Genomic DNA, 26,129 nt, shown 5'->3' with positions numbered 1-26,129 from the left:
GCCCTCAGGCCGGCACAGCTGCAGACAGAACTCAGAGAGGGTCCGTCTTGCCCCGAGCCCCGGGGCCCCGTCCTCCTCAGAGCTGGCCTGCCCTCCACGGCCTGCCCTGCCTGGAGACTTCACCCCAGAACCAGGCCTCAAACCAACAGGCAGGAAGCTGTCCCGCCCAGCTCAGGGCCACGAGCTGACACGCACAGGGTCACTCTTGGCAAAGGAACTGGTCAGGGCTAAAGCAACACAGGGGCAGCCCCCAGCAGCCCTGTCCCCAAAGGGAAGGGGCCACCTTAGAGGTCGAAGTCCCAAGCGAGAGGCTCCCCGAGGTATGACCGGGAAGTCTCATGCTGCTGCCACGGAAAGAAAGGCCAAGGGCCTTTAGGACTGCCATGGGCTCAGCGGCCTCCCTCCAGACTTAAGAGTGGTTTGGTGAGAATTATGAAAGTCCTTCTCTGAAGCTGACTTCATCCTCCCTGCCCAGGCCAGGAACGCTGTCTGGGCACAGAGCCTGCTGGTGAGAATGAGGCTCGGCAAGCCCACCGCCTGTACCCGCTCTGAGGGGCCTCGTGGTGGACTCTTCCCAGGCCCCACGTGCAGGCCCATTTCTGTGCACAGCTTGCGAGGCTGGGTTCTACACCCCCGGAAGCTCCCCATCCAGGGCACGCAGCCTTGACCCCAGTGGGGCCCCATGACCACCCAGACAACCAAGAAACAGCCGCAAACCCGAGTGGGCCCTGGGCCTCCTCCTTGGCAGGGGGGCATGATGGCTAAAAGCACTTCCTGCACTAAGCCACTCAGTGGGACCTCATCGTGTCACTCTCCGAGCCTAACAGCACCTCGTGGGTTATCGCCTAACTCACATCATGAGCTAAGAATGATGCCTGGTACTCAGCACCCGATCAAAACATGTCAGCGTCACTAAAACTGGGCTTAAACTCGCCAGTGGCTTCCCGCTGCACTCAGATTAGAAGCCCACCTCCTTGTCAAGGCCTGCAAGGCTGCTGCCTGCTCTGTCCAAGGTCACTTCCGATGCTCCACCCAGCCTCCGTCTGCCTCTGAACACACCACGGTCCCCCCAGGCTGCAGGGTTTTCACCTCTGCCTGGAAGGCATTGTCCCCGGAGGATCTTTCAAGAACCCTTTTTGTCATTTAAATCTTAGTTCAAAATTATCTCTTCAAGCAAGGCCTCTCCCCTCTGCTTTATTATCTAATCTGCTACCCAATTTTATCTTCCTCGCAGTACTTGTGCAGCATAAAATGATCTCATTTATTGCCTGACTCTCCTGTGGACAGCAAGTTCCCCGAGAGCAAGGCCTCTGCCTGGGCTGCCTCTGGAGTGCTCAGCACATGAAGACGCCCCATCAATATTCAGAGACCAAATGAACAAACTGGGCTATGCAGGCTGGAGAAGGCAATGCCCTTTGCTCGGGACAGGGGTCGAGAAGCCCCACATTCCTGCTCGCTTCTCTCCTCCCGTGCTCAGTGAATGGCTGGCCGTGGCCCAGGGGCAGCCCTGTGACCTCTTCCACCCAGACTTTCCCAGCATGTTGAGAGTTTAAGGCTTAGGCGTAGGAATCTTGAGACGTGGCCAAAATCATCATATGAACTGGATCTAGGAGATCATCCTGTTCAGCTCCTTCATTATACTGATGCCAGAGAACCAGAGAGGTGAAGCGATCTGCCCAAGGTCACACAGCAAGTTAAGACCGTAGACTCAGGATTAGAAAAACGAGGCCTCTTGACTCCTACCAGCCCGGTGCCCTTCCTTCTCCGGCCTCCTAGGCTACACCAGCCTGAGAGGAGGTGGGGCGCTCCAAGGAGGAGGGCAGAGCACAGAGGGGGCATTCAGGTGTCTGATGGGAAGGGGATCTGTGGCTGTCGCTGCTCTGGCTGTGCCCATCTGAGGCACCCACCCTGGCTGGGGTCACTGTCCAGAAGAGAGATGGTTCCAGCTTCTGGCTCAGGCATGAGTTCCACTCTCTCTCAACCAAAGCAGAATTGGTGAAATCACCGTGGGGCTACAGGGCCCTCCCAGCCTCTCTGCAGCAGACTCCCACCGGCAGCTCCCACAGTCACTTCCCACCTCTCTAGGCCCACCTGGGGGGACCAAGGACAATGGGGCCTTAGTCTAAGGCTCACTGGGATCCAGGACTGACTCTGGCTTTCTCCCGGGGATTGGGCAGGCAAGTTCCAGGCACGGGGATGTGTGTTCCTTTGGGTGCAAGGGAGCTGTCAGAACACGAACACCCTTCCAACTCTCAGCACGATTTGATGGGGAAAAGGAAGCCAAAACAGCACCTGCGGACCAGCTCCTGACAATCTGGGCATCCAGCAAGGCCACTCAGCAGAGGGCTGGGCCTTTCCAGACTTGGGCGCCCTGACCAGTGCCTGGTAACTCCCCCACACCGGCACCTGCAGAAGTTTCTGGGCTCTTTCCAAAATGTCTGCCCTCCTGGGCCTTCACGGCCTCTGGACAGTCCTGCGCCACTGGGCTTGGGCCGCACTGGCGGGCCCAGCTCTCCCCGGTCCAAGGCCATCCAAAAGCTGGGCCACCAAGCCCAGCATGGCTGCCTGGCCAAGCCACCTGTGGACCGCAGAGATGCTGGAGAGGGCCGGTGCCCCGTCTAACCTCCCCCGGCGCCAAGAAACAGCAGCTTGCCCAGTGCGCTCAGAGCACGGGCTCCTACCTGGGGATCCGTGACCCTCTCTGAAACAGCATACAGTCTGTGCATGTGCGTGGCTCTGGGTCTGGGTGGAGCTCCGTAACTGTCGTCAGATTCTCAGAGTTGAGGACTCCTGCTCTGTGGAATCACACTGGCCTCTTGGGAGCCAGCTCAGTGGAGAAGTGGGAGCAGGGGGGGTCAGGAGGCCACCCGTGTGGCTCCAGGAGTAAGACCCTCTCCCTCTAGGGAGTATGTATGCTGGCTGCAGGGATGGAGGGAGGTCTCACTACTCCCCCTTCCAAGCCCCCAGCCAGCCGGCCTGGTCACAACCCTGGCCCACACAGAGGCCAGGGAGGAAATGGGCTGGCCGCAGGGGTCTCCAGCCCCGCGGAGAGGCACTACTGTCCGCTTCCGACAGCTGAGGGATCGCTATAGGGGTGTGAATGGGCATGTGAATGGTGAAGACAGGATGCAGGTCCCTTCCCTCCGGCAAATAAGGTGGAGGGGGGCAGGGTGGGAGAAAGGGGGTAGGGCAGAGAGGTGGGCAGCCGGGGCAGGAGAGGTGTCTATTGGTGTCTAATAAGGTTTCAAGATCTTTCTTGATGCCCAGAGCCAGATGATGAAGTAAAAGTAAATGAGCCCAAGACATCTCTCTATACCCCAGCACCCTTCTACCCTCAATGCCTGGAACAGCCAGTGAATGGCTGACTGAGCCCTGGGGACATGCACATGGTTTGCATACCTGATGCTACCTGTTAGGAAACTGTCAGGTTATATTACAGACTCTGGGAGGGGTCTGGAGCTGTCCTGCAGTTGCAATCAAGATGTCAAAGAAAGGGACCCTCCTGAACCCTAGGTTCCCAGACTAGTGGCCCAAAGAGGGCTCCCCATCCTGTCTTTCTTCGGGTTGCACCTCTGACCTTCCCCAGAAGTAGAGGGGAGCAAACCCCATCTCAGAGCAGGTGGACTCGTCCTGGAGCTCAGCAGGAAACATCTCAATTCACCTTACAGGCCTCTGGCTTCCTGAGAGAAGCTCTTTGGTGGTGGGGAATTCCCAGACCCATGTGGCAACCCCTCGAAGCAGAGGCAAGGTCATCAGGAACCATCCTCAACTCTCCCCCACTCCCCTGGACCCTGCCAGTTCAGCCTGAGTCCCCACCTCCAGCCAGTACCTGGCCTGGTCTGGGTCTGGACGTCTTCACCTTGGCTGCAGGGCAACAGTAGGGGCATGGATTCCTGCCCCTCCCCACCCCCGCTGCCCGAGACAAAAACTTCTGGCCTGGCCGCTGCTTCCCTGGGGCACTCCTAGCCTCTCTGGCTCCCACAAGTGACCCCATTAAAACCTTTGGACACTTTGTGGGATAGGGATGGGATTCCTCGTTCAGTCCTTCTCCCTCCCAAGTGCAACCTAAGGATCTAGAAACAGGCAGGATGGGAGGAAGACCAGGCACTGAGCCTGGTCTCCTTGAGGGTGATTTAAAGCCAAAAAAAAAAAAAAAAAAAAAGGAAAAGGAAAGTAGAAATGTGAAGCTAAACGCTGAGAGCACTGGCAGAACCCACAAACTCCAATGCCACGTGTCTCCTCTGCTCAGTGCTTGCACAACAAGCCAACTGCCAAGTCAGAGTCTGGAGTGAGGCTTCAGCCGCAGGACTCTCCTCGGGGACAAGCACAACGGCAAACAGAGCCCCACACTGAGGACCCAAAGGACAGTCTGCGAGTGGTCCCTACCGCCCCTCTTCCAGCAAGCGCAGACTCCTGGGGCCAGAGGCTCCACAGGCTAACACCGGGCTTTCTCCATTCAAACAGATTCTTCAGCCCCAGCACGGGGTCCCCAGATAACTCACATACACCCCCCTCCAGGCTTCATGAATCTTTAGTTAAGTGGCAGCAGGAGGGCCACAGGTGTCTCAGGCATCCACAGCATCGCATCCTTGTGGCAAAGTTAAATGAGGAGTTAATGAGGCGACCCCTCCCGTCGGGCTGGGCAGTACCTGGCACCCTTCCCCCACCCACCTAAGCTGCTGCCCGATCCCAGCCCCCTCGTCTGGCAGTGAGCCTGCTGCACTGAAAAAAATAGGTTAATGCAGCTGGGAAAAGAAGGGAGGTGGGCAGCGGGTCTGGCTCCACAAGCCTGCCTGCTCACCCACCAACCCCGGGCACAGCAAGGCAGGCACAGCAGGGTGAATGAATGTCCCTCTGTCACCCACGGTACAGACCCTTGTGTCTGCGACGCCAACATACTTTGTCACACAGCAGGAGCTAGGGGACTGAATCACCTGCCGCACAGAGCATCCCAGCGCCAGAGCCACCCTGCAGTTGCATTGATGCCTATCAGCTCAGCAGCCCAGAGCCTGGCTGGCCCGCCACCCTTGCCCAGAGGGCACCATCAGACACAGAACTGTCAGATACCACCAGAGGTGAAGCTGGCTAAAGGATTCCTGAAGCGGCTGCTTGGTTTGGGTAGTCACTAATGCCCAGGGAAAGAACTGAAAGTCTGGAGTTTCAAGGTTTAAAAACTGCCCCCTACCTGCCACCCCCCAACCCCGGCAAAGGGGCAGGTAAACCGGAAGGACTCTGTTTGGCTGGGACTGGGCCAGGAACCTGCTGGGTCACTTTCTTACCAACCTCTAGGTCTGGAAATGGACAATGAGCTTTGGGCCGGTGTCTGCTGGCCTCAGCAGGGGCTGGGAAGGGGGTACAGGCAGGGGACGGCTCCGGGCTGCCGGGCACAGACAGCTGCCTCAGCACAGAAGGGCTCTCGTAGCAGCTGAGGCCAGCAGGGCTCTGCTAGCCTCGTCCCTAGAGAGGCTGAAGGTGACACAGGGGCCAATGCAGGACAGCTCAAGTTGCTGCTCTGCCCAGCACTTTCCAGGACTGATGTTCCCTCTGGGAGGTCACGTATGCCCCGTTGGAAGAGGATGAAAGTAGATAAGGAGCCAACGGGCCCAAGATCACATCCTCTTGCAGGTGCCAGGAGCCTCTATGCTGGCTGGCAGTGAGGACCTGTGCAGAGGGACCCCCCTCGGACCCCCCCAGGAGGGCTTGTAAATCCCCACCAGCAACACAGACTAGCCAAGCCTCTGTTATCACTACCTGGAAGGACAGGCATGGCCCTGGCCAGCCGGGACAGGCACCCTGCGACATTTGCTTAGGTGGTTAATTTGGTCTACAGTTATCAAGCGCTTACTGTGTGCTAGGCGATGGTCTGGCTCTTCCTCAGACGCCCAATGCCAGGGCCCAAAGCCAGCCCTGCGGCAGCCTGCCCAGCTGCAGGACAGTCAGCTTCTATCTCAGATTTTCATCCCCGCCCAGGTCTGGGGCGGCAGGCACGATGGGCAGTCTGCCCTGGCTCAGCTTGGTCTGAGCTGCCTGCTGGGTCAGGAAACCCCTGGCACACTGACTGAGTTGCCTGGTGCCTGACTGGCACTGGGCCAGCAGGCCTCTGGGTGGTCCCTGAAGAGGCAGCCTATAGCCCCCAGACTCGGCAGCACCGCCAGCTCCCCACAACCCCAAAGAAACCTCACACGGCGGTGGTACTGAGGTGCTTCCGCCGGTGCCCCTCAGCAGAAGGGGCGGCCACTGGACGCAGGGGGGCGGGGCTGGGCTGGGCGCTGTAGGGGAAACTGAGACCCAGGAGCCCCTCGCCCCATCTGTTCATATTTCCACCCGCAGAGGCGCAGAAAGGAGCCAGGCAGTCCTCTCGCACGGGAGACAGCCCCCCTCTTCCTGAGACAGGGACAGACGCAGAGAGAGCAGGGCTCGGAGGCTGGGGTAGCAAGAGCGTTAATCATCACGTTAAGGCCACTTACAGCCAACCCACAGCTTACCCCAGCCTCTGTCCCAGGGTCCCTCCGTCAGGTAGGAGGCGCAGTGAGCTCCGGAAAGGGGCTGCCCAGAACCCCAGCAGGCCCCCCGCCCGCCTCAGTCCCTCTCGTCCACCCCCGCCGACCCGCTCGAGCCCCTCGGGCACCTTTTGGCGGAGGAGCTTGCTGCGCACGCGGCCCCAGAGCCGCGCGCCGGTGTTGGGGGGCCGCTTGCTCCCCGGCTCCTCCAGCGGGTCCAGGCAGCAGCGCTCCAGGGGCTCGCACACCGCCTTCAAGCTGCAGTCGGGCTGAGGCAGGACGTCGGTCATGCCGGCGGCAGCGGCAAAGCCCGGCCCGACGGCGAGCCTGCCTGCGGGGCCAGCTCAGCTCCGGGGACGGGGAGGCAGGGAGGCGGGGAGGCGCGGGCCGCCGGGGCTCCGGAGCCGCTGGAGGGAGGCTGGGAGCGGGCGCAGCCTCAGCCGAGCCGCCGGGACTGTTACTCGAGCCGGGCAGGGAAGCGCACGGTGCGGGGCTCCGCTCTCTCCTCCCTCTGCGTCCTCCCTCCCCGGAGACACCGCTGGAGCAGCACCGGCTCGCTGGTCCCGGCCAGGCTAGCGGGAGGCCAGCCCAGAGCGCGCGGCGCAGCGCCCGAGGCTGCCGGGGAGCCCCCGCCCCCAGCCCCCCCAGCGGAGGAAGTGACTCAAAAGAGGCGCGGGAGGCTGCCCCCTCCAAAACACCCAACCTCCCGGTTTTAACTCTTGGCAGGCTGGGCCTCCTCCTCACCCACCCTTCGGCCCTCCCTCCAACCCCTACTAAAGTAAGTTTGACGAGCAGCTCAACCAGCCCGTCTCTTCCCCTCTAGAGCCCTGGTTAACCCCTTCCCCACCAGGCGGCGCCTTGTGGCTGGGGTGTCTGCGGGAGGCTGGGGGAAGCCAGAGGGGGTCTGCAGAGGCCAGGGCTCAGGGCCAGGAGCCATCAACAGCTGCCCTTGTCCCGGGCAGAGGACCAGGACTGCCCTGGGGTTCTACTCCTGCCCCAGATGCCTCCCTCAATGCCAACTCAGTGACAGGACCCGACCCGCGTGGACTTCTGTGTAGAGAATAAAGAAGATCCCTAGCTGGGCAATCTCCTGGGCTTTAGCAGCCCCAGAGGGAATCAGCTACTATGGACCTTCTCTGGGGACATGAGCAAAAAAATCCAAGGACGACACGGGTTACAGATGCCCAGCAAGAGGTGCTCCTCTCATGGGCCACTTCTAACCATCGCTGGTGCCCTTCACCAGAAAAGCCAAAAAAAGGGCTGTGCTGCTGGGGGCAGAGGATGTCCACTGACAAAACGGCAATAAGCCACTCTGTGCTGGGTGCCTTGGGATAGAGAACTAAGAACTTGTTCTTGACTCTCAAGTTGATGAATGTTCATTTCACAAGGTAACAAGTCAGTGTCCGGTGTTTGGAGAACAGAGAAAGGCCTGAACCCCAGATGATTAGGGTCCACACAACCCAGAGGCGTCCAGGCGTCACACCCTGTAGAGCTTGGCACGGGGGAGGAAGGAAACCAGTATTTTCGCAGCGCCAACCGTGAGCCGGGTCCCACGCAAAGGGCGTTCAAATATCTGCTGGCGTTGAAGCCTCACGACTTCTGTGCCGTTGGTGGTATTGTTTAGAGTTGTGAGGACTGGGGCTCAGGGAGATGAAGCTCTCACCTGAGGTCACGGAACTGCAGCTGGCTAGTGACAGGTCTCCTCCAAAGGCCCTGGCGCTCACAACCACCGAAGTGTGGCTGGTTCTCTGGATTCGGGGAAAAGAGCTGGGTCAGGCCACCAGGGCAGGTGGGTCGGGGCCCAGAAGCAGCCCCTGGCATCTGGAATGCATCTGCTGAATGTCAACCAGCACACACGTCTTGGGGTTTATCATCAGAGCCAGTGGTGCTTTTGCAGAAAGGGGTGGCTTCCCCACAGAGGGAGCCAAGACTTGATCACGACAAGAGACGCCCTTCACCGAGCTTACTATGCGACGGGCACCACGCTAACCCTCCACGTGGAGAACCTCACTCACTGCTCCCCCAACCTTAGGAAGTATGTCCTCACATCCCCATTTTTCCATTTGAGGAAACTAAGTGTACAGAGAAGCTAAGCCACTTGCCCAGACCAGCCTGGGCCAGGCCACGAACAGAGGTCTGGCTAGGCCCTCACCACTGTGATATCCCACTGTGGCAGGGTCTGGTCCTGTGCTGCCTTCTGCCTGGAGGTGGACGTGGAGTCCTGGAACTCTGCTGGACTCTGGTGGTCCCTGCAGGGTGGCTGGGCCAGCCCCGTCTCTTCTGGGGCTCCATGCTCCACACCTGCTTCTGCACAGTGCAGACAGGGCTGGGCTGCCAAGGCCGCACAGAGCTTCCTCCTACCTGAGCTAAAGTTGCCCAAAGCCAGTGCAGCTCAGCGGGGCAGAGCCACAACCGTTTTCCCAGCAAGCCTTGAGTGGGAGGGGAAGAGACCCACCAAGGCAGGGACATGCCTGTGTCCCCTGCCCAGCTGGGGCCGGAGCCACCCTTCTTGACCCACCCCTGACCTGCTCTCCCAGGGCACCTGGGGGCCACCTCTGAAGAGAATCTCCCTCCAGCCCCATGAGGGGCCAGCAGCTGCCCCCACCAGCTGCACAAAACCCACCTCCTCCAAGGCTTCACCCATTCCTGTGGTCTTCACCTCTTCATCCCAGTGATTTCATTCAAGAGGTACTGACTGAGGGCCTGGCTATGTGCCCAACCCTGGATAGGGGCTGGGGAATCACAAAGATGAATCAAAAGGCTGTGCTTGACAAAGCTGACAACCCAAGAGAGGAGAGGAGAGGAGACAAAGGCTTAAACACCTCTTAACAGGAGGCAGAAAGGCATTCATGCATTTGGCATTTACCAATCGTGCACCTACCACACGTCACACCCAGATGGACAAAGCATCGTTTTTGCCCTCAAGAAACCCAGTCTTATGCTGCAAGAACGGCACAGATCAAGTGCCATGAAAGCTGAGAGAAAGGAGAGGAAAATTCTAGTCAGAGAGAATCAGGGAAGGCTTCCTGGAGGAGGGGTTGGCATGGGCCAGAAGAGAAAAAGGTCACCCTCCCTGGCTTTGCTCTGCATCCCTCAGCTAATGGGCAAGTGCTGGTTGTGTAACTAGCCGGTAAGGTGCCATTATAATTGCTGACCACGTTCACCTGCTGCAGACACATGGTCCGTGCTGGGCACTGCCAACCGTTAACTTCAAAATTGGCCCCTCACTGGCTTTCTAAGGTTCTCTGACCTCTATCTGGGTCACATGCCACAGGATGCAGTTTGGGGGATGCTGAGTAAGGTGCGTCCCCCGCCAGGTGTGTGGGAGAAGGGGGGCAGTGCAGATCCTCTTCCCAAAGCTTTATACTTGTCTGTCTTAGGAACCCCAGGCTCAACAATTGTCTGGGTAAAGCAAGCTCTGATTGGATGAAAGATGGCCAGCTGGTCTCCATGGTGACATAAGCGCCTTAGCAGATGGATAGCTGTTGGGAGGCTCTTCCCTTGAGATGCTCATCTTTCCTTCCTCCCTGTGGGCTGGGGGTTCTCTCTAGGGACAGCACAGACTTGCCTTCTCTTCCCCAAGCCTGGCTCACTGCTTCCTGGAAGCAATGGTCTAGGAGCAGGCTGCAGCAGGGGGGTTGGGCAAGACAAATGTTCCTAGCGAGTTCCTCAAAAGCAGCCATCTGAGTTCTGGTCCCTCCAGCCCACCACAGACCCTTCCTCAGCTTCACTGGGTGGGCTAGGCTCAGGCTGTGCCGGCCACCCTGGAAGTGACGGCACCCCTTTCCCCTCTGTCCGTCCTGGCAGAACCGGCCTCTGAGGATGAGCAAGGGCCCCCTGTCTGGATAAACAGAGCCTGGGTGGGAAGGCCCACATGAACAGATGTCGCTGCCTTTGGAATTAAAAACATTCCTAGTAGACTGTCCCATCCTCCCTCACCCCCTCCCCAGGCTCTCTGCCAAAGGAATGAGAGGGGCCATCCCCAGGGAGGTGCGGGGCAGGACCCTGGGTTACACCGAGGGAGGGGTGTATACCTGGGGTGGCTGGGACCGGCCACCCAGCACAGCTATGACTGAGGCAGAATCAGGCTAAAGTGATCAGCAGAGGCATCACTGAAGAAAAAAAAGGTCAACAGGGAATATATGCAGCCTGAGCTGTGTGGGCAGGAGAGGCAGGGACTGCCACCAGTGCTGCCTTGGTGACAGCTGGGGATGGGGACGGCTTCCAGGCAAATCCTCCAGCCTGTGAACGCGAGGAGGAAGTTTCTTTCTCAGAACCTTGGGACGCTGCTGCTACTTCTCCGGAGTGACCTCCTTTTCCCCACTGGAACGACTTTCATCCTCCCTTCAGCCCAGACTGGAACCCCGATTCCCTGTCCCTATCCTCCAGCCAAGTGACTTGAAGGCAGGAAAGGGGGTTTCTGAGCAGCCAGCTAGACCAAGGCCACAGGCACCCCAGCGAGGACAGCCTGGGAGTGAGGGAGAGGGGAGAGCCCCAAAGGGTCACCCAGAGAGGCTGGGTGCAGGAGCTAGAGCTGGAGAGGAGCCTGGGATGGCGCTGAGGACGAGGACCGGCAGGGGTGTGGCCCGGGGTCAGCCAGGTGCGCTCCCTTCAGCCCCAGGGGAGCAGATGGACAGGCCCCACAGGAGCAGAGCTGGGAGGCAGGGTGTGGGTGGAGAGCAGGTGGTGTGTGAGGCTGGGAGGGCTGCAGAAAGGAAGCCCGTGGTGGTTCCTGCCCAGAGACAGGCACCGGAGTCCAGCCCGAGAGAGAACCAGCAGGGTGGGCAGTGCACGGGAGCCCGGGGCCCACGCAGAGGGGGTATGAGTTGGCAGGGAGGGTGGCACATTGCAGGGAAACTGTGAGAAAGGGGGGCGGGAGAGTCCCTTTAAGATGAATGGCCCTGGGGTCCCTGCGTTCCTAACGTGTGTTCTCACCTTGTTCTGTACCGACCCTAACCCAAACTGTGGATCGAAAGGGCAGAGATCTTCAGAGAATAAGAAAGTGAGACCTGTTTATGTTTTTCCATCCACACTTTTTGAGCATCTGCTATGTTCCAGGCCTGCATTAGGCCTGGGGACAGGAACACTTTGCTCAGAGTCACTGAGTCGCCAATGGCAGAGCTGAGCCTAGAAGCTACTTTTTCACTCATTTACCCATTCATTCATCACTGAATAGATACCCACCACATGCCAGGTGGGAAGGACCCTGAACGGGTCACAGCCCACTTGGAGCTGTGAAACTCCAGACCGAGCCCTAGCCACCCCACCACTGACCCGCCGTCCAAGGAGATAAGTGCCAGCAACTGGGGACTCTTTCAGGCATACAGGCCAGGACTCCGGGGTCTGGGCCCTGCCTGCTAACAGCTGTGGGTGGGGTTGCAGGTCTCTAAGGTCTGGAGCCTCAACTCTGTAGATTAGTGATTCCTGGTAGCTTTAGATGGCCGCCTGAGAGGGGGATGGGGAGCGGCTTCCGGGATGTTGGGACAGGGGGCAGCCAGGATTCAAAGGTAGTTGCTCCGCAGCCCAACCTCAAGGTGTACCATGACCCTCCCGTCTCCCAAGGCCTGGCCGAGTCACAGGACAGTGCAAAGCACGGGCTGTTCTGCACACAGCCTCACCCTCCACTCTGCCTGGCCACCCCAGGCTGGTGTCTCGAGGGTGCTTGGTGGCTCTAGGAGAGGCTGAGACAGCCACAGAGCTTGCCGGCTTCAGGGCTGTCCGAATGTCCTAATGGGCCCTGGCAACTCCTAGTAATTCTCACAGCATATTTGGTCACGGAAAAAGGGTGGAAAATCCACTTGAGCCTTTGGGAACATCTTGTATACCTAAAACAAAACCCACCAGGGACAGAGTGGGTAGAGCACACCCACCACACATCCATCCATTCCTTCCCACACAACTCATGGATGTAACTCACAGCCAGACTGACACCCAGACCCCCTTGGCCGTTTGCCTGCTCCCAGGACGGAGGCAGTATGGCCGGGGTCTCCCAGCACAGCCAGGGGCCAGAGCACTCCAGGGGTCCTCCCAGGCCGCAGACCGAAAACACAACAGCCTCAGGCAGGGGGGTTTGAGAGTAGGTCAGGGTCCGCTGAGCCTCCATGCTTTTTTTCTCTTTTGCTAATATTAAGCAACTGTTTTCCACCCAACTCTGAGCACCAAATGAACAGAAGAAAGCTCCTGGGAGCCACGGAACCGGGGTGTGAGTCCTGCCTCGTCACTGTGGCAGCCACTCCCCCTCTCTGGGCTTAGCTTCCACACCTGTCAAACAGGATCTTGGACCAGACAAGTGGTCAGCAGTGAATTTTTTTTAAGCAGAGGATATGCCCCACTTTCTTTCTAAATGAAACCTTATGCCAAAGTCTCCCTGCCCCCAATCAGCTAACGGCAGAAGCAGGGAGCAGAGGCCCCTGGCTGAAGTGGGGTTCCAGGACCCTACCCACTCACACTGCCTTTGTCCACCACTCCCTGCCTTGGGGGCACCTCGGGTCGCCCCAGTAATCCCCAGGCCCCGCAGACTCTGAAGCCTCTGGTCCTCCTTTAAGGACAGAGGCTTAAAGGAGGACAGTTCCCATGAGAACTGCTATTCCTCTACCACGGCCATTGGCCCTCGCTCCCCTCCAGGGTGGGTGGATGTGGAAGTCGGGAGATTAGGGGCTTTTTAAGGAAACTTTTGGGTCAGAGTCCTGGATCTGAAGCTCATGTTTTGTCTCTACTTTTCTCTCTGCTTTGGGAAAACTCTGGGCCTCTGCTTTGCTGGTGTGGGCTCCCTTCGGTGGCCTTACAATAGGATAACACTTATCTCATGGAGTCAGTCTGGTGGTGTTTTCTGGGTCACCTCCGGCCTGAAGCCAGTGCAGCTCAGCTCTTGCCTCCAAGGGTGTGAGCAGGCTATGCCTCGCTTTCCCTGTGCCAGCCCATGGGGAGTGGGTGGCACCTGGGGGTTGGGCCCTCACCAAGAGCCACCACTGCCCCCACGGCTCGTGCCATGGCCAGGCTGGGCTGCGCAGTGCCCACAGTGAGGGAGAGCCACATAAGGCGCCCCCGATCAGCATTCACGTACAGCCTCAGCCCTCACTCAGGGAGTCCCCGGCAATTCCCCTACTAAGTCCTTTTCTCAAAGGTTTTGAATAAAATCAAAGGCAGGACCATCCCAGGAGGCTGAAGTGGCAGCCTCCGCCGGCAGGGAGGTGAGCGGTTACTGGGAGCGTGCAGTAAGCCAGGTACTGCTGCCTCCAAGGACTCATCTGATCCTTGCACAGGTCTGAGAGGGAGCCCCCGGAGAGGTCGCCTCGCTATTAGATGGTGGAGCTGCGAACAAACCTGGGTCTTCTGCTTCTGAGTCTAGGAGCCCCCGGGCCCAGAGCTGGGAGAGCACCCTTTTTCGGTCTGTGGAGAGGCGGGATTGTTCTCAGGGCCTGAAGGAATCAGTTCCCAAGGTCCTCTCCAGATCAGCTTCTCTGCTGCCTCTCACCTCTTCCAGGTGAGCCGGGGGAGCGGGCACCACGCCTGCCTGCTAAGGGGGCATTCCCACGCAGGGCAGGAGGCAGAGGAGACCCGTGCCTCTGTCTGTTTCCTGCCCAATGCTTCCTGTCTCCAGAACCCCCTGGGCAGAGCCCAGGCTCCCCAGATCAGGAACACCCGGGAGACGGAGGCGGCTGAGCGGGGGCCGGAAGAGAGAGGTTTGGGAAGGCCTTTGGACAGCAGGGCGGGCCCTCTCGCAGGATCCTGCCCCTGGCTCTCCCGCATCCTGCTGCCCACTCTGCTCTCCAAGTACAACCGAGCCGTCCAGACCTGCCTTGAAGAGGGACAGCAGGTGAGGCACCGGACAGAGAACGGGTCTGAAAGAGCTCTAGTCACCTGGGCCCTGGGAGGAGGTGGTGTCAGAGGCAGGGAGAGGAACAGTCCCGGTGCCCCCGTCCCTCCCCGTGTGCCTCTGGGCTGGCACAGTGGTGATGACGGCAGCGAAGGGAAGAGCCTCCCATGGACCTGCTGAGAGCAGCAGGCAGCATGGATATAAAACATGGACTCTCAAGGCAGACGTTTCCCTTGGACGTGCACACTCAGCCCAGGCTGAAGGCAGGGGAGGGGTCCATCTTCCAGGGGAGAGGCTGGAAAGCCACACCCTGCATGGCCACTGCGGAGTCCCAGGGCGGGGAGCTGCCTAGCTGCCTGCCTGCAGGCAAGGTTTTCTCACAGCTGCCCTTCCCCCGCATCCGAGTCAAAACCGGCCACTCTAAGGGGACAGGGCCTGGCTGTGGTCGGTGTGGCCTGAAGGATGCATGGGAGAAGGTGTTAAGGACACCCGGTAATGTCCCCTGTCATTCCACCCAGGGAGGGACCCAGGCACTCCTGGTACCAGCTGTGAGGAACCAGAGTGGAAGGGGTTCTGGGTCAACCAGACCAATGCCCCAGAGCCCAGCTCCAGGGCAGTAAAGCTGGGATGCTTGACCCTTGGGCAGAGTCAAATGGGGACAACAGACACCTCGGGGGCCAGAGGGAGGGACGTGGGGTGGGGAAGCCCTCGACTCCTGCCCTAGCAGCCTCCTGACCTGCGCTCACTCCGAATTCCCTCATGCCCTGCAGAGTAATTGAAACCAGAAGTAGTTCCCGCTGACAATGACCCCTTGTTCCCAGCTCATCACTCGCTCTGGGCCAGACCGCACCACGCCGAGCTGAACGCGGCTCTGAGGGGGACGAGCCCAGAGCTGCTCAGCCCGGGGGTGGGTGGGGGCACAGCAGGAAACCTCAGGCTGGCAGGTGGTGAGGCCCCAACCTTGACCTCCTGCCCACTCCAAGGTCGGTTCATCAAAGCTGGTCTGACTCCAACAGCATAAGAAAACAGATGTAGCCTCAGCCAACCTAAGGCCCAAACACAGGGGCCACTTGCAGGTGATAGCCTTTGGGAAGGGGGTTTGCTCGACAAGCTACACCCAGAATCCCTGCAGGAAGGCGGAGGACAGTGGACCTGGACCTGCCAGCTTGGGCAAAGGGCTGTCATCACTAGACAAGGACAGGCCTTGTGCCAGGTCCTGTGCCAAGGGCCTCACGGACTTTCCCCTTCTGTTCTCTTTACAGCCCATTTTACAGATGAGGAAACTGAGGCTCAGAGAGGTAAAGTAACCTGTTCACCCAACTAATGAATGGAGAAAGCTAGACTGAAGCCCAGATCTGTCTGGCCTCAAAGCCCCTTCAACGCTGACTGAATGATCGCAATTCTCCTCTGTTCTGTTCACTACACGGGGAGGTCCTGTTCATTCTTTGCATCCACCACACAGTGCCTGCCACTTAGAGGGAGTTCAACAAACAGAAATGCGGGAATAAACTAGTGAAAGCGTGGATATGCACTGACCAGCTCTTTCAGGGACATTCCATCCTTTGAGCCTCACAACAAGCCTGTGATAGAGGCAGAGTGGGGATAATTGCCCCCATTTAATAGATGAAGAAACTGAGGCCTCCAAAGATCAAGGGACCTGGATGCATTTTCCCACCCTCAGCCCAGTGTTCTTCGTACACTGTCAGGGTAACCGCACTCCACACTCAATCTATCTAAACCACTGACTGAGGGGAGGACAAACAAGTTAGGAAAGGAGGGCCAAGGGGACAGGGATGCCTAACCCGGGGGAGAGAAAGCCAGCGGGGGTCAGCTGTTTTCTTCAACTAGAAGAGGCTAATGGTGACAGATGTAAGCTTTTATATGTAGAATGGATAAACAACAAGGTCCTACTGTATAGCACAGAGAACTATACTCAATATCCTATGATAAACCACAATGGAAAAGAATATTAAAAAAAGAATGTGTATATATGTATAACTGAATCAATTTGCTGTATAGCAGAAATTAACACAACATTGTAAATCAACTATACTTCAATAAAAAAATATTGATTAAAAGAAAAAAGGCTAGGGCTTCCCTGGTGGCGCAGTGGTTAAGAATCCACCTGCCATTGCAGGGGACACAGGTTCGAGCCCTGGTCTGGGAAGATCCCACATGCTGTGGAACAACTAAGCCTGTGTGCTACAACTACTGAGCCTGTGCTCTGGAGCCCATAAGCCACAGCTACTGAAGCCCACGTGCGTAGAGCCCGTGCTCTGCAACAAGAGAAGCCACTGCGAAGAGAAGCCCGCGCACCGCAACGAAGAGTATCCCCCGCTCGCCACAACTAGAGAAAGCCCGCGCGCAGCAACGAAGACCGAACTCAGCCAAAAATAACTAAATAAAATAAATAACTAAATAAAATAAAATCTTAAAAAGAGGCTAATGGTGACCAGTTGTGTCCTGGGGATTTGGGGGCCTGATTTCTGTTACAGCTGGAGAGAGATGAGCAACCAGGGGTGGGGGCGGGGGCGTGGTAACCCTGGGTCTGGAGGGAAGGAGGCTAAGAAATCTCCATCCTCAGAGACCATGCTCTTCTCCTCACTTAAAAGTAAGAAAGTCTAAGGCGGAAACAACCCAAATGTCCATTGATGGATGAATGGATAAACAAAATGTGATCTATACATATAATGTTATGCAGCCTTAAAAAGGAAGGAAATTCTGACACACGCTGCCATACAACATAGATGAACCTTAAACACATTGTGCTAAGTGAAGTAAGCTAATCACAAAAGGATAAGTATTGCAGGATTCCACTTACACGAGGCACCCAGAAATCGTCAAATTCATAGAAAGTAGAATGCTGGTTGCCAGGGGCTGGGGAAGGAGGAATGGAAAGTTACTGTTTAATGGGTATGGAGGTTCCGTTTGGGAAGATGAAAAGTTCTGGAGATGGATGGTGGTGACGGTTGCACAACAATGTGAATGTACTTAATTAATGCCTCTGAATTGTAAACCTAAAAATTATGAAAATGGTAAATTTCATGGTATATATACTTTACCTCAGTTGAACAAAAAAATAAGAAGGTCTAGACATTGTCATATGTACCAATCTGGGCTCTGAGAACACACCCAAGTCCTAAAGGCAGGGGACTGGCCTTCATGACCTACTTGTGAGTGTCATTTCTAATAGCTCTGACCTCTCACAAGCTTCCAAATGGCAGGTCAAGAATGTCAAAGAAATCACCCTCCTTTCCCATTCAGACACAGGCTCCAGGCTCCAGATGGGAAAAGGACAGAGGGCGAGGCTCCCAATGGGCCTAAGTGTTGCAATGGGGGGATGGCGTGGAGGGAGTGAGGGGGAGTTACCACTCCAGGCATTAGGACAGCTAGAGCTTCCTTCTTGGCCTGGAACCCTGCCCCAGCTCACCCCAGGGTCTTGAGCTCTCCTATGCCCCAGGGGACGCCCCCCAGCAGGCTCATAGGAAAGTGTAGCTGCCTCCCACCAGGGGGAACAGGGCCGAAGGTTGGGGGCCCGTCCCCAGGCTTGTGGCTGAGCTGGGAAGGGGGGGAGCAGGGGCAAGAAGGGGATCCTAGGTCTCAGACCCCTCTCTAGTCTGAAGTCAGTGGCAGGAACTGAGCTGTGAAGTCCTCAGGGAGAACTCTCCCCTCTGGCCCAGCCAGTCAACAAGGGCTGGATCCTGGGAATATGCTAATCAGCCAGCGAGTAGGTCCCAGTTGGGGACAGCACATCTGGAGCCCGGAGCAGCATGGCTGGAAATAGACTGGGATAAACATACAGGAGTCTCCTAGGGCCAGGGAGCCAAGGCAGAGGAAGGGGGGGCCTCTTGGCTGAGGGGTTCCTGGGCTGGGCAGGGGCGGGGCAGCAAGGAGGAAGCAGACAGTGGGGGTGGCCTGGATGGGGAAGCTGGAGGTCTGGGGAGGGAAGGGAGGGCTCAGAAATGCACCAAGCTGGTGGGATCTTCTACTAAATTTGCAGTGACAAAGGGCTGACCCCTAAGAGTCACAGGCTGACATCCAGGTCTCCCCCTGCCCCGTTCACTCATTTGCCCAGCAGCTGACCAAGCACCACCAAACTGGGATCAAGATCCCGAATCTGGAGCCTTTGCTCAACCACTAATGAGCTGTGTGACTGTGGCTACGTCACTCACCCTTTCTGGTCTCAGTTTCCTTCTCCCCTCAAAACAGGATTGGATGAAATGCCCTCCAGGATTCCTTCTGGCTATAACCCTACCGATCCCCCTTCTTTCATTCATTCCTTCAACCTCCCTCTTACTTGCACTGCTCACAACCCCTCCAGCTCAGGGCAGGCGGGATCCTTAATTTCCTGGGACACTCCCTGTGCATTCCTGCCTCCCTCCCTGCTCTGGGCCACGTGGGCCCTTCCCCCAGAATGCCCACACCACTGCTTTCTGCTGATCCAGAGCCTGCCCACCTTGCTAGAATAACAGAGCCTTAAAACGGAAATTAATGCGCTGGCCATTATGTAAATGATTTTTATAAAGTACTTTTGACAATGTAACAAAAAAGGTAATTATAAAGACTACATTCAGACCTAGAAAAAAGGGGGTTTATGGTAATGCTACTTGAAAATAGAAAAATAAGACAAAATACGCACCATCATTAAAACCATATAAAAATCTGTATACCTGAGGCAGGGAAAAGGCACAAAATAAGATGGCTGTTTCAGAGGAGTGGGAGTAGGGATGGTTAGTGATTACGTTTCAAGTCTCATTATTATTATTGCAATTCTCTTTCTAATATAAACACTGCTTTTGGAATTTAAAAATCCCAGTGCTCTCAAATCCCTCACTCCACCTCCTCCTGGAAGCCTCCCTAACTCTAGCCCACAATGATCCCTCCTTGTTTGAATTCCTGCAGCACAAGTTTCCATCTTATCATGCAGGGAACAGTGGGAGGCTTGCCCTGGAGAGGGCAAGGCAGGGGCTCTGGAGACTCCGGGCTCTCCTACCCGATGGCTGCCTGGCCTTGGGCAGGTTCCTTAACCCTTTCGTGCCTCAGCTTTCTCATATTTAAAACTGTGATAACGGGCTTCCCTGGTGGTGCAGTGGTTGAGAATCTGCCTGCCAATGCAGGGGACACGGGTTCGAGCCCTGGTCTGGGAGGATCCCACATGCCGCGGAGCAACTAGGCCCGTGAGCCACAATTACTGAGCCTGCCCGTCTGGAGCCTGTGCTCCGCAACAAGAGAGGCCGCGATAGTGTGAGGCCCGCACACCGCGATGAAGAGTGGCCCCCGCTTGCCGCAACTAGAGAAAGCCCTCGCACAGAAACGAAGACCCAACACAGCCATAAATAAATAAAATAAAAATTAAAAAAAAAAAAACTGTGATAACCTTCCTACCCCGTAGGGTACTGTGAAGATCCCCGGGGTAACAGCTGTGAGCGTTAGCCCAGCGCGGGCTCACGGAAAGCTCTCTGATGTGACCACCCCCCACCCCACCCCCACCATCATCAGCCGCAGCACCACCACCATCTCCAGCATCGTTACTGGCATCTTGCCTTGTTCCCTAGTGGCGTGGCATATACCGATACTCTTGCCTTTCCGGTCTGGCAGTAGATTCCTTGAGGCCAGGCCCCTGCACCTCAGAGCAGCCAGTCCGTGACGGGCACACTGCAGAAGCAGAGGAAGCCCCCCTCCCCTGACTCTTCTCCACGCACACTCATTCTGCTTCCTTCCAGGTACACCAGGCAGAAACGTCCCCTGCCGGGAGGTAAGAGGACTCCAGACAAAGGATAAAGAGGGATGCAGGGCTGGGAAATCGCCCCAGCTCCTTCTCCAGGCCACTAGCCATGCACTGCCCTTCACCCAGGCTGAGGGATTCCCTGATGAAGGCCTGGGCCGTGGAGACACAGCACAGAGGAGAGAGCAGCGCCTTCCCTGCACACCGTCAGTGGAGGCACCAGGGCCTCAGTGTCCTCATCTATAAAATGGGGTGGATACGACCATCCTTTTCCCCACAGAGCTGTTGCAAGGATCACATGAGAACATTTGGGAACGGACCTCCAAGAGCACAAGTGCTGGACACACATGTTGGTGATTAGCGCTGCCATTTGTCTGTCACTAAATGCTGCCCCTTCCTCACCCCCAGCCTGCCGCTCCAGGGTCCCTGCCCCCATTGCCACATGAGGCCAACCCAGAGACGGAGACTCATTTTGGAGCAAATGCCTGGAGCTTAGGAGGCGGGATCCCTCGCTGTTCTCTAGATGAGCTGAGGGAGGACAGGCTTAGGAAGAAGTGGGAGCGACAGGAGTGGGCCTTCTGCCCCTGCCTTTCTTTCAGGCCACCTGAACATCCCCGAGGACTTGGCCCCTACTGTGAGGCCACCTTTAGCTCCATCCTCGGCGCCTGCTGAAGGGGAGCAGAACCGAGTGCCAGAGGCTGGTGCCAATTCCCTTCCTTGGACACGAGGTGGGAGGGGAGGTGGGAGTGGGCTGTGGGAACAGACGGTTCTGTGGCTCCGTGGGGTTCAGTGCAGTCTCTCCAACCCAGCCTGGTCATCCTGGGTGGCTCCGAGGGTAGTCCCAGGGTGAGAGGACTTTACAAGGCATGGCACACCCCTGGTGGGGACAGCCCGCCCTCTGATCCACAGGAAGGAGGGCAAGACAGCTCCACATCTGAGGACAAGGCCTGGGCCTTGGGGAGTTGAGGGCTGGGAAACTTCACAGCCCTCCAGAGGATGCTGTCTCTGAACTGGAGGCTCACAGGCCCAGGTCAGCTGGCAGCAGGAAGGTTTGTGTTTCTTTTAATATCAACTCCCAGGCATTTAACATTCCTCGAAGCTTAAACACAGAAACATTTTCCTTACCAGACTGTGCTTTCTGCTTTGCCAAACATAACCTGGCTTCCTCCCCTTCCCCCACCGCCTCCATCTGCTCCTGTCTCCAAGATGTAATGATTTATGGTGTGTTTCCCCTGGGGCCCGTGCAGCTGACAGCAGTGCGAAGGAGGGAAGCAACAGGGCTGCAAGTCCAGGTGGGGACAATGCCTTCGAGCTCTGGAATCCGGGGTCTGGGGGTTTGGCGCCCACGGTGCTTACTGAGCGGGCTGCCCAGGACACGCTTTTAAACTCTTCCACTCTGCGGCCACCAAATGACCCGGGGCGTGGCCACCGGTCACGCTTCTTGGCTGGGTATCTCCTGAGGCTGGACGGGCCGGCCCAGGGATGTGGAGATGGGCCTCCCGGTCCTCATCCCTGCAGGAAGTAGCTTCCCGGGACTGAATCTAGAGCTCACTCTCATCAGCTCCCATTTCCTAAATAATGAAGGACCGGCTCGTGGTTGCCTGGCAGCACTATCTCCCTGGCGACGGTGCTGAAGAGCGAGGTGCAGGTCCCCAGCATTAAGAAGGGATGTGCTCAGGAACATGGGGTGACATGAGGCAGATGGCTGGGCCCCCACTGAATGGTGCCATCTCCCTTGTTCACACGCAGGAGCCTGAGACGGGGTCGGGGCGGGGGGGGGGGGGCACGCAAGTCCCCAAGGGGACACTGCCACCAAGGACACCCAGCCAAGAGTCAGGTACCAAACTCTGCAGCCTCAACAGTGCATCAGAGAACAAATGCTTCCTGCGAAAAAGCATCATTCTACTCCCCGCACCCAGATCACACCTGGGGCAATTGTTAAGAAGCCTATATATATATGTATAGCTGATTCACTTTGTTATAAAGCAGAAACTAACACACCATTGTGAAGCAATTATACTCCAATAAAGACGTTTTTAAAAAATAATTAATTAATTAAAAAAAAGAAACCTAGAGTACCCAAGGCCCACTGCTCAACGGCAGGGTGTCAGTTACCATTTCCTTTCATTGCACGGTCAGAGAATCCACACCCAAAGCAGGCTACTTGTGTCAAAAGCACGAGGCCATACAAGGTGCCAGATGGAATGTGGATAGCTCCACACTGAAGGTCACCCCTCCAAGCCTGCATCCCCTCGACAGGTAAGTGAATAGCAGCCGTCTTCAAAACTGGCAGAATTTCCAAAGACACAGGCTGCAAACAAAGCCCTTTTCCCTCTGTACATTTGTAAGGCACCGAAAAACGTAGCGGAGGCATATATACTCTTACCCTGACTCAGGATCTGCCCCTGCTCGTACCACAGGACCCACCCTAAGCCAATGAACTCCTGGCACAGGTGAGTAAAGCCCAGCAACCCTAGCAACAGGTCAGAGACCAGCCCCCAGCAACTCAGTTGGATCCTAAGCCCTTCCAGTCCCGTGGCAAATGCTTGGGGTCTCACTCCTCCCACGGCACACAGGGCTAATCCAACACAGCTCTCATGGATACAGCCTCAGAATCCTTCTTAACACAGTGTTCCTGGAAAAAGCCACTAGTAGGCTAAAGATGGGATGTGAAAACAAAGGTAGCTGTCATCCTTGTAGCCCGTCCTGCAGGAGTGTGGATGATCCACTGGCACCAGATGTGGAAGCCCAAGGAACCAGGCACACGTGGGCTTCTGGGGCTGGAATAAGACACCATCTCCAGCAGGGGAGAATAACCACCTCGGGAAACGTTTCTCAGAACAGCTTTGAACCCAAGTCACAAAAGGCCAATCACCCTGACCAAGAAGGTGGAGGAGAAGGACGCCTTCCCCACTGGCACCACCTCCTGACAGCTCCCCGAGCCTTGCCTTGGTGCCCTGGCTGTGCCTGCCTCTCACCTGGATCTGCCCTTTGCCCATGATCTTGTCCACGATCTCATTGTTGTCCTTGTTGACCTTGGTCTTGTCATAGCACTTCTCGTAGCACAGGATCCTCAGGGACTGAGACCCCTCCAGCTCAATCTCGAACTCCTGGGGAAAGATGGGACAGGGTCCTGAACCTCCAAGGCTGACCTGGCTTCCCAGTGGCTTCTCACCCCACCTTTGCAAGGGTGAGAGGGGGTGAGGCGGGCCTGTGAGGACCACGTCATGAAGCCTGGAGCAGCGTCCTCATTCTCTGGAACTCCAGAGGCCTCCAAATCACTGAGGAAGTGGAGGTTAGGGCTTGAGCTGTAACGCCGTGTCTAGATACAAACCCGAGATCAGAGCCAGATGAGCAGGGAGGGGAGGGCAGAGCGGTCAGAGGGACAGAGCTGGCCCAACAGCAGGCTTGGCTGTCCCGGACCAGCCAATAGAACATGAGCACCAGGAGTGGGATGGGCACGGTGGGGGACAAGCCCAGGGGTCCCCACGGGGACACCAGCCCCTCCACTCACCTCGTCCCACTTGGGCTCTGTTGTGTCCCGGAACACCCTGGTTTTGGCTTTGCTGACAAAGTAGCCAAAGGAATCCACCTCCAGGGTACAGTACAGGTCTGCGGGGGGACAGGCAGAGACACATCGAGTGAGGCCCGAGGCTCAGGAACCCGGGAGGGAAAGGGGGATCACTCATCGGTCCCCCCAGCATCCCCATGGGCGGTCTGCAAATCCACACACTCCCTCCCGGGCTCAGGCCCTGGCAGCCTTCCCCTCCATGGGTGGTGCCAAGGTTGTTTCCCCGGGTAATGGTGTGTGTTGGAGGGTGGCTTTGGGGTACTACAGCCAATCCTCTGCAGTGTGAATCATGAGGCGAGGGGCAGAGGTCAGAGGATGGACATAAGTGCCCCTCCCAGGCCCCAGGAGCTGCCCAGCTGGGCCGTCCTCCATCAGAAGGGCTTTCCTACAGAGGGGAGAGCGGGTACAGCCATCCCTGAGTTGTCTCTAACTGGGTGTGACAGAGACTAGATGTAACCGGGTATCCGAGCACAACAGGATGTGGGCGCAGGTGAACAGGCGAATAATGCAGAAGGTCTAACGCACCCTGGCCTCCATCGGAGCAGGGACGCGTCTGGGTGGCTGAGAGATGGAGGGGCGTGAAGTGCCCCTTAATTGATTCTGCTATGAGTGAACCCTTTGTCAGGGGCCAGGGGATAGTTCCTGGGATAAAAGGAAGGGCTTTGCAGTCAGACTGTCCGTGTCAAATCCCAGCTCTGCACAAACCACCTACACTTTGTGCCTTACTGCTCTCACCTGTAAGTCAGGAATGATGACGGTGCCTGCACCCTAGGCCTAACGTAATGAGTTTACTATGACAAGAAGCCATGGCTGAAGATTCGCAAGGTTTAACTCCCCGAGTCAGAATGAATGTCTGCGTGGGTCAGGGGGCCGGTGGAAGGAGAAGGTGAGGACTGTCTGGAGGTGAGGGGAGACCCTGTAGCAGCACCTCACTCCATGTCTGAGCACCCTGACCCAGTTTGAGAGGTAAAACCCCTGCTCTGGGGGAGTGGGATGCCCCACCCCAATGGGCCTGCTCCCTGAGGCCCATCCCAGCCAAAAGAACGCAGAGAGACAGTAAGCATGAGACATCTGGGCACCAGGAGATGGGAGGGCCCTAGTCCAGCTCAGTGGGCTGCAGACTTGGGTATGTGTCACAGCCCCAAGGAGCTGACTGACCAGGAATATTCCTGGGCCACCCCCTCGCCAGGGGATTCTGTGGGTCTGGGGAGGGTCCTGGAAGCTGTCGCATGTACCACCAGCACAGCCTGGAGTGATGAGTGTGGTGGTCCTGCCATACTGAGAGAAGGGCTGCTCTAGAGGCAAAAACGTGGGCTTCAGTGTCAGAAGACATGGATTTGATGCCACCACCTGTGTGCCCTACTGGGCCACCCTGGGAAAGTCCCTGGAGCCTGCTGGGCCTCAGCCTCTTTGTGTGCCAAGTGGGAATGGCATCAGTGACCTCAGAGGGATGCCAGGAGAATCAGAGCAGATAACGCACCTGAAAAGGCTTTGAACGTGTCAAGCACTATCCACTCGCTGGCCACGTTTGCATTTCTCCAGCATCTAGTAAGGGACCGAGGCACACAGTAGGTGTCTGGAAATAAACTACTTTGTTCAGCATTTCTGAGCTCCTGTTCATCCAAGGATTAAGGAGATGTGGTTTCTGCTCTCTAAGAACTCATAGCAGGAGAGGCAAATTTTAAGTGACAAAACAGTATGACAGGTGCTGCCCTGGGGTGATGGGAACACAGAGAGGGGAGGCAGATTTACTGCAGGAATTCAGGCTTCACAGTGAATGTTTATTAAATGACTGTTTTCGAGCCAATGGCATAACGTCTCCGTGGTGCACTGCAGGGAGAGAGGCAAAGGGCAGATCTCACCCGCCAGAGGGGAAAAGAGGGAGTGAGAGGAGTCAGGAGCCCTGGGTTTCTGATCCTACGTGATGTTAAGTCCTTTTATCTCTCTGTGACTCAGTTTTCTCATCTGGCAAATGGGGAGAAACTATTAGCTGTCTAACTGACTCACAAATTCCTACAGGGAGAAAAATTAGATAAAAATGGAACTGTATTTTGTGAAATACTAAGAACTGCACTGATGTAGTAGATGGTGATTTAGAAGGAAAAAGAAGTGTGTGTGGCAGTGTGCTGGCACTACACATACAGGTCATATTTAAGCCTGCTCTTAGGTCCGTATTAACAAGCATGATTGCCTTTTATGGAGAAAAAAGCTGAGGCTCAGAGAGGTTAAGAGACTTGCCCAAGGTCACACAGCTTGTAAACGGCAGATGTGGGATTGGAGCCCCGTATTTCTGACACCTGGGGGTGGGGAAGGGCTTGGGGAAGAGCAGACCTTGGAGACAAAGGGCAGGGATGATCCCCTGCCAAGAGGAGCTGGTTCCTGGCCTTTGGGGGAATGCCTCACATCTCAAAGGAGCTGGCAGGGCCCCAGCCTGGGCAGACAAGAGCAGAGCAGGTGAGTAGTGGGAGGCCCTATGCAATGGGTCCACAAGGACTTTCTGTGAAAGGATGAACAATG

The 26,129-nt window shown here is 56.8% G+C and overlaps 1 protein-coding gene across 4 annotated transcripts in view; it reads right to left on the bottom strand.

Moving 5' to 3' along the window:
* Positions 1 to 26,129, bottom strand: part of ABR (ABR activator of RhoGEF and GTPase) — a 181,848-nt gene that overhangs the window by 17,978 nt on the left and 137,741 nt on the right. For 3 of the 4 annotated variants that reach the window (XM_059908040.1, XM_059908041.1, XM_059908042.1), the window contains 2 exons: positions 23,556 to 23,653; positions 23,020 to 23,151 (listed from right to left, as the gene is read on the bottom strand). In XM_059908040.1, the coding sequence (XP_059764023.1) occupies positions 23,020 to 23,151; positions 23,556 to 23,653 (230 nt within the window). Of the gene's footprint in view, positions 1 to 6,628; positions 7,168 to 23,019; positions 23,152 to 23,555; positions 23,654 to 26,129 lie in introns of those variants that run through there. The other variant, XM_059908043.1, reaches the window with a different exon arrangement.

The sequence above is a fragment of the Balaenoptera ricei genome, chromosome 20, assembly GCF_028023285.1.
Source record: "Balaenoptera ricei isolate mBalRic1 chromosome 20, mBalRic1.hap2, whole genome shotgun sequence".
Lineage (NCBI taxonomy): Eukaryota > Metazoa > Chordata > Mammalia > Artiodactyla > Balaenopteridae > Balaenoptera > Balaenoptera ricei.
Note: the sequence above shows the minus strand (reverse complement) of the source record. Positions and strands in the feature narration are given on the sequence as shown.